This window comes from Pisolithus orientalis (assembly GCF_024613125.1).
Source record: "Pisolithus orientalis strain OTSU chromosome Unknown F5J12scaffold_6, whole genome shotgun sequence".
Taxonomy (NCBI): domain Eukaryota; kingdom Fungi; phylum Basidiomycota; class Agaricomycetes; order Boletales; family Pisolithaceae; genus Pisolithus; species Pisolithus orientalis.
In genome coordinates, this window is record NW_026260787.1 from 556,401 (window position 1) to 564,152 (window position 7,752).

At 44.7% G+C, this 7,752-nt stretch overlaps 3 protein-coding genes across 3 annotated transcripts; all 3 read right to left on the bottom strand.

Annotated features, from left to right (window-relative positions):
* Nucleotides 1-347: 347 nt before the first annotated feature.
* Nucleotides 348-3,289, bottom strand: F5J12DRAFT_904163 (uncharacterized protein; the record flags this gene model as incomplete). Its single annotated transcript, XM_051748494.1, has 12 exons — nt 348-676; nt 778-1,129; nt 1,157-1,176; nt 1,229-1,280; nt 1,308-1,408; nt 1,488-1,647; nt 1,681-1,866; nt 1,918-2,571; nt 2,599-2,657; nt 2,697-2,848; nt 3,048-3,142; nt 3,164-3,289. The coding sequence occupies 12 exons, from the start codon at nt 3,287-3,289 to the stop codon at nt 348-350; spliced, it is 2,286 nt and encodes a 761-aa protein (XP_051602583.1).
* A 1,403-nt stretch (nt 3,290-4,692) lies between these two features.
* F5J12DRAFT_780850 (uncharacterized protein) lies at nt 4,693-5,635 on the bottom strand (the record flags this gene model as incomplete). Its single annotated transcript, XM_051742514.1, has 4 exons — nt 4,693-4,770; nt 4,812-5,204; nt 5,258-5,435; nt 5,517-5,635. The coding sequence occupies 4 exons, from the start codon at nt 5,633-5,635 to the stop codon at nt 4,693-4,695; spliced, it is 768 nt and encodes a 255-aa protein (XP_051602584.1).
* Nucleotides 5,636-5,947: 312 nt separating this feature from the next.
* F5J12DRAFT_681760 (uncharacterized protein) lies at nt 5,948-6,145 on the bottom strand (the record flags this gene model as incomplete). Its single annotated transcript, XM_051740257.1, has 1 exon — nt 5,948-6,145. A coding segment is annotated over one exon (198 nt), but the record flags the coding sequence as incomplete, so codon positions are not given.
* Between the last annotated feature and the right edge of the window lie 1,607 nt (nt 6,146-7,752).

Below are 7,752 nucleotides of genomic sequence, written 5' to 3' on the forward strand. Positions count from 1 at the left end.
CAGGGACTGAGTGCCCCCTCTTGGTGACATGCATCAAATTTGTCCCATTGTTGCATCCAGAAATCTGGTGGGACATGCTGGGCCTCTTCAAGTGGTCATGATATGCATCATCAATACCCTCCTGGATCCTCTGCTTCTTTTCTGCTATATATGCACTCAGTATAACTGTTAAATAGCACCATTTCTCACTCACTGTGGTGCACTCAATTTTGATTGCATTAGTATGAACAATGAGCCTGGACACATTGTGAGGGGCAATGAAGGGATATATGATCAGTCACAAAATCACAAAGATAAAGCAGGGGTGATTCTCTAATTTATAGACATTCAATATATGTATACAAAGTCTAGTATCTCCATCTTTTTAATGGCAATTTCACTGGTGAAGAGGGCAAATAACCATTTTCAATGTCCTGCAACCATTTCTCATCCTCTGTGGATTGCTCCTCATCTGCTTCCCCCATGGAATATTCCTCTTCCAGTGTCATCTCTTCAATGGATAATAATAGGTTATCATCACCTTCTGACATCAACCCCTCCCCATCAGAGTCATAGTCTTTTAATGATCCTTCTGTTTGATCCTCTGCTGCAGATATTACACTGGGATTGTTAGCAGCCACAAGGCAACCTGCAATTTCCTCTGCTCTGGGTCCCCAAGGTCTAGATGGAATCAATGCTATACTGCCAAAAGGTTATCCCTCAGTGATTGCAGGTGATACTTGTAAGATTTGTCTAACTATTGTGAGATGGTGACAAGACAATGACATTTGAACTCACCTGCATGTTCCAAGGTCACCTGGACACTCTGCCACTCCACAGAAAACCATTCCTGCAAGGCAGACTGCTCTCTTGACAATATTCTTTCTTCTTTGTTACAACTATCAACTTCTAGCATGAGCCTTATTCCCTTATGCACACCTTCATCAGCAAGCCAAGATGGGGGATTAGCACAACCCTCTGCAAGTCCCACATCCTGCCAAATATCACTGTCAACCTCCAGTTGAACAATTCCCTTAGGAGGTATGGGGAAAGGGGAAATTGCACCAGGGGGTGCTTTCCCAAGTTGTATCATACCCATAAGCTCATCACAGAGGGTGATGTAGCTAGTGACAAGTTTTGATATGGCAGGCTCTCATCATTTTATGGATGACTTCACATGTGACTGTAAATTATTTTCTACTACAGATGTTATTGAAAATAGCAGGCAGAAAGAACACCCTCTACTTACCATTAACAGAGTTCTTGGATGACTGTTCTAGCCACTCAAATTCAAACTTGTGCTGATGAAGGCACTCCCTAATTCAAACTTTCAGTGCCTGTGCATTAGTTTGGGTTTGGAGCCACTTGTTGTTCCTCAGGAGATAGAGGTCAGTTTGTGCTGAGACTCCTAATGCACTTTTTTTTTTGTCTCAAAGCCTGAGTTGGCTTTGAGAGTGAAGCTTGTGCTGCAGTAAGTTGTAAATTGAAGTCAATGATGTCATTGACACAATCATTGTGAAGATCCATTTCCAGCTGATCCACATGGCTCTGGTGGTTCTGAACAGATTTTTCCAGGGCAAGTATAAGTGCCAACTGTTCAGCACCATTCTTCTTTGACTGCCCTATATGTGTATGGTGAGCAACATGATGGCAAACATAGGAAAAAGACTAATGAGGTAGAGGCTGAGTCTGTGAGTGCACCTGTGCAGCCCACTCCTCTTGTAGAGTCTGCATGTCAACATGCAATGCATGGAGGGCCCCCAAAGCCATTGTTTTCTTGCTTTTGCAGAGGGACCACTTTTTGTTCAGCCACTGGCCAAGAGCAGTAAATGACTTCTTGTCAAAGTGACAAATCTGATTATCAAGAACAAATAGCCTCTGATGGTACTAAGGAGGAAATTGACATTGGAATCATATTACAGGAATATGGATGCTTACACCAGACACCTGGAGGATAGGAATGAGCATCTTCAGAGAACTCCATAACTGGTCACACCCCTCACCATCTGACAAACCAAAGCCCACACATTTATGTGGGTGATATACTATCTGACATGGCCACTGATGACCATAAGCATGGAAAACAGAGATGCCAAACTTCAACCTGGAGAGTATCCCCTCATCAAGTAGCTTCCACTTGTGGCAACTACATTCCAGTTGACAGCCAATGTCATATAGGAGGCCAACAGTTGTGGTGGTAGGCAGATGTTCAAAGAGATGTTTCAATAGCACCAAGGCATAGTGCTGCTTTTCTCCTGCAGATGTCATATTGACCAGCCAGAGAACATGATCATCATGACAAAGCAAAGCCATCAGCCCTGTGTCTGCAAAAAAGTGGGTGCTTGCTTTCTCACACTTTTCATCTGCTGCATGGAAAGAATCCCCACACCCATCCAGCACTGAGATGGGCACTCTCATCCCATCCTCAAAACTGTCCCCTTGTTTTTGAGGTGAAGAATGATGGTGATCAGATGGAAGAGATTGCTGTTTCTCAATGAAAATTTCCATCACCTTCACCTCTGATTTAGGAATGAATACAGTGTTGGTAGGATTGGAAGGGTCATGGCCAGTAGAGTCCTTATTTGTTTGCTTCTGGGTGACACATGCATCCAAGCAGACAATGCAGCCAAGGCTTTTGGAGGTCAGAATTAGGTTGGCATCAATAAACTTTCCATTGACTCACTCATCCTGCTCAGCATTAGCTCTCTGTGGCACACCTCCCCCAAAACATAGTGGACAGAAAGCATGTAGGTAGTCACTTGGTTGAGACCTAGTGTCTTGTTGAACAGAGGCTTGGGAGGAGTGAACCAGGCCAGTAATATGGTCCTCCATGTATATTGTTAACACAGTATACCCATGGTATGCATTGCTGAATCATCATCGAAGGTTATCCTGATGATCGTATGGTAAGAATCCCTTATATTGCCATGAAGAGATAGATAGAAGTGTTTAACTAGTAGATATTGGTACTTCAATAGGACAATATATAAGGGGTGTGTGTGGTATGGGAGCACATAAGGGGGACAGATAATATAATGATTATCCTATGAATACAACATACCTTGGACTGCAGCTTGTACCCTTGGGCATCTAGAAAACTTTCAAGTGCTTCACACCATGCAGTTGTGTTGGGGGTCAACTGCACAAAGAGTTTCCTCATGAACTCCAACACTCAAAGATCAACTGCAAGAGTGGGAGAGATAGGGTAACATGCAAATAGACCATGTCCCATGAGGTGTATAGGAGCTGGGGTACATGCACAATAGCTTATCTCAATTTCCTCCAAACCTGGTATGTGTGAGCATGACATAAGCACAATGATGGGGTCACATATGGTCAAAGAAAAGACAGCAAACAGTGAGTAAATGCACCACACAGGTGGGACATCCACTTAGATGGTGAGCTGGGGGATCTACCACCACCCAAAGGCTTTGTGATGCTTGGAGGTACCACAGGTAGGGCTTCAGAAGCACAGGGATGACATCTTGTGACCACTGTCACCATTGGTTTTGTCACTTCTGCACACTGCTCAGGCCCAAGGGAGAACTGACCTCCTCACTGAAATGAAGGCTATCCACAAGATCAAAAACATCAGACCTGCAAGGAGGCGAGCTGTGATGTTGATCTGGTACAGCATTGGCATCTTGTGCAAGGTGCTGGTGACCTGGAAGGATGAAGAGAGGTGGGGGTGCAGGGAGGTAGAGTCCTTTTGTACCATAGGGCCAGCAGTGATGAGCTGATGGATGTGGAACAAACAACAACTGAGGGTCCTAGCCAGGTGTAAGTATGTGCAAGTTCTGCCAGAGGGAAAAGACATACGAAATGACTAGGCATCACCTGAGTATCTGATGATGATGTCAGTGGAAGAGAGTTTGAGACTGCACTCTCCAGCCAGCTAGTTGAAGCCAATGCATCAGGGGGACCCTGTAGGGATAAGCTGATGCGAAGATTGATTTTGAGAGTAAAATCCAAATACTGAAGGAATACAAAGGGATGCTTGATTATTGGATGAGAGCAAGGGGGGGGGAGTGCAGTTATGTTGGGCAGTCAACTAGTTGATGCCAGTATGACAGAGGGGCCCTGTGGGGAAGACAAACTGATTGGAAAAATATTTTGCAGACAAAATCCAACATACCAAGGGTGGAGGAAAGCAAAATGAAGCCTGATGATCAGACAAGGTCAAGGGGTGGGGGGCAATGCTGGGCATCTGACTAGTTGAAGGAGATGCGATGGAGGAACTCTGCAGGAAGATAAGCCAACATGAATATAAGGAAGTTCACAATGATGAGAAAACCTTACAAGGTCAGAGCCATCATCCAATGCATGATGCTGGGAAGAGGAAGCACCATGATTCCTCCAAGGTTTCAGGTGGTGGACTCCCATTTGGTAACTGAACACTGTGACACAAAGTCACTACTAAATGTCTGAGACATGAAGTCACCAGACTCTGGGTCAGTACAATAGGAGAGAGTGGCTACACAGCTGAAATGAAAATTTGACAGTGATGTAGGCCAAGACAAGCACATGGCTGGGAACAAGGACATGATAAGTGATGACAAGAACAGAGAGAGCTGTCTGCTGGAGGTGAATGGCACAGATGGAGATGAATGAAGTTTACTATCTGAAAAAAGTGAGCATATGAATCTGGGACAATTCAAATCAAGGTTCAGCCAAAAACAATTTCATCAATTATGATTCAGCCCAAACATTGTATTACATAATTGTCAAGACTGCATGCAGAGAAATATATTCTAAACAAATTGAAACATGTGCAGGAGGGATGGTTGTCACCTGAAGAAGTCAAATGCAGTTTGCACATAAAATCCACACACCAGAGAAAAAACAGCATACACCTCCTTATCATCCTGATCTTTCATCTCAACTGGGTATTGCAAACAGGCAGGTGCTCCTGGCCATGTGGACAACAAGTGACAGAACTTGTTGATGTATGGTAGTGCAGTCAGCACATCAGTAGCACACAGGCCTAACTTGTGTGAGTCCTGCAGTAAAGACTCTGACCACATCATGAGACTGGACTCTCCAGGGAAGATGCTATAGAGGAGAGTCTGGTGGGTTAACTGCATTTCATCTGATGAAGTCCAGAGATTGGGGATGGGGGCCCGATCAAGCACATAAAGCTCATAGCAGAAGTTGAGTTCATACAGTTCCCACAAAAGGGACCATATGAACCAGAGAGGGGGATTCAAGAGAGACAAAATTTTAACCTGCACAATGGATGGATACAGAGAGACAGAGCCAAAACAGATGTAATATTCACCTGCATTCCTTGCCATGTAATTTCCTCTGGTGCCCCTGCCAAACCCTGGGCTGAGTTAATGATACCTTCCCCCAAAATATCCTGTACAACCAACTTCCTTAATGCAGTCTGTGTTGAGGGGAGAGGGTCAGTGTTGATAGTATTCAAAAAGTCCCTCCACATCTGAGGGGAAGGGAACCTTGAGGGCAAGTGCAGATCAACCTGACTAATCCAGAGTGCATGAGCAGACAACCAATTGAAGAGGTAAATCTTCTTTCACTCTGGTGTAGACACATTGACGAAAAGCATTGGCTTTGGGAAGTGATAGCCTGGGTCCATGAGACCAGATGAGACTCTCTGTGAATTCTTGTTGGCTTCTCTCCAAGCAGCTGCAGACATGCTATGGGGTTTTGGAATATCTGGCAGGTTAGGTTCCTCCCATTTTGACTCTCCACCTGCTGATGACAATGCTGCAAGGTGGTCAAAAACAAGGAAAGGGAGACCTGAGAATTACATACCTTGAGAAGGGCCTGCAGAGGCTCTGTCCCTCGCAGCTCTGGATTGTCTTGTAGTAGGCTGCCTCCCACTACTAGAGGATGGGCATGACAAGGAAGGATATGATATGGGTAGGTGCTCAGGCACATCAGCAAGGGTACCTTCATAGCCACAGTGGGTATGGTATTGTCAGAGGGTGTTGCTTGGACCTTGCCAGATGGAAGGGAAGGGCTTTGCCACACCATTTTCTGTATACATAGACCTGACAATACCATCAGGGTATGTTAATTGTACCAAGCATACAATGTTCATAGTCAGGGGAATATATTCTTTGCTATGAATGAGCCAGATGGGCACCCCTGCAAAATACAGAGCTTCACATACTTTGGTGGCCCTAACAAAGCAACCCATCCATGTGTCCTGGAACTAATCAGTACTGTGAGAGCTGAGAATGATGTGGAGGTCCAATCTTGCATTCATCCTATCATAAACAAACAAATCACCTGCTAACTACTACATCACAGCTGAAGAAAAGCCTGCCTGAAGGCTCAGGTGAAGCACAACCCTCCTGGGCACTCCCAGTATCATGGGAGGGTTGGCCTGACTGTACTCTGAGCTGAACTGGGGATCACTGGGAAGGAGTTATTTAGTCATATAAGACTAAAGAAAATATCCAGTGCCAGATAGAAGGCCAGGAATGTGCAACCTGGTGGTTCAGAAGCATATCCCTCCCCATGGTACCTGGAGTGTGAGGGGGTTTAGCTTCACCCTGACCTCCATACCAGTTTCCCCTTCACAGAAATGCACTAGTTAATGGGTGATTTGTTTGTTTATGATAGGATGAATGCAAGATTGGACCTCCACATCATTCTCAGCTCTCACAGTACTGATTAGTTCCAGGACACATGTGGTATTGGTGGGGAAACAGTGCAGGAGATAACTGCCAGCAGGTTTGTGAAGTGACCAATGGTGCTGATGGCATATTCTATTGATTATACTATAGTGTACACCAGAATTTGCTGAGGTTGCCCTGAGAGAATGTCCCTGATGAGCCAGAATAGTGATTTCTTGACTTGTGTTACAGCAAGGAGGTTTAGCAGTGCAAAATCACTGTTTGGCTTTGTTTGTTTGTTGACAAATCATTCAGTAGACCATGTGATACATCATGTAAGCATTGGTGAGCATCTCACCATGTTTTATATGTGTTCCCAAGGACTACATCCCCAGCATATCACAAAGTTACATAATTGTCCCAATGAGCTCTCATTTTCATTTGGGTAATTTGTCATCAGTCACTATCCAAATATTATGTAATATGGCTCATCAGAGAGCCATGACCAGACACTTTGATCCATCCACCAACACCTTGGACTCAATAATGATAGTTCACTCACTACACCATGATTAATGAAAAACATGCAAACATTGGGACAATTTTGTGAGCCACTGTACTATTGACACTGACCCTCTCCCCTTGACACAGACCACATTAAGGAAGTCAGCTGTATGGGATATTTTTGGGGGAAGGTATCATTAACTCAGCCCAGGGTTTGGCAGGGGCACCAGAGGAAATTACATGGCAAGGAATGCAGGTGAATATTACATCTGTTTTGGCTCTGTCTCTCTGTATCCATCCATTGTGCAGGTTAAAATTTTGTCTCTCTTGAATCCCCCTCTCTGGTTCATATGGTCCCTTTTGTGGGAACTGTATGAACTCAACTTCCACTATGAGCTTTACATGCTCATTTGGGCCCTTGTCCCCAATCTCTGGACTTCATCAGATGAAATGCGGTTAACCCACCAGGCTCTCCTCTATAGCATCTTCCCTGGAGAGTCCAGTCTCATGATGTGGTCAGAGTCTTTACTGCAGGACTCACACAAGTTAGGCCTGTGTGCTACTGATGTGCTGACTGCACTACCATACATCAACAAGTTCTGTCACTTGTTATCTGTGTGGCCAGGAGTGCCTGCCTGTTTGCAATACCCAGTCAAGATGAAAGATCAGGACAATAAGGAGGTGT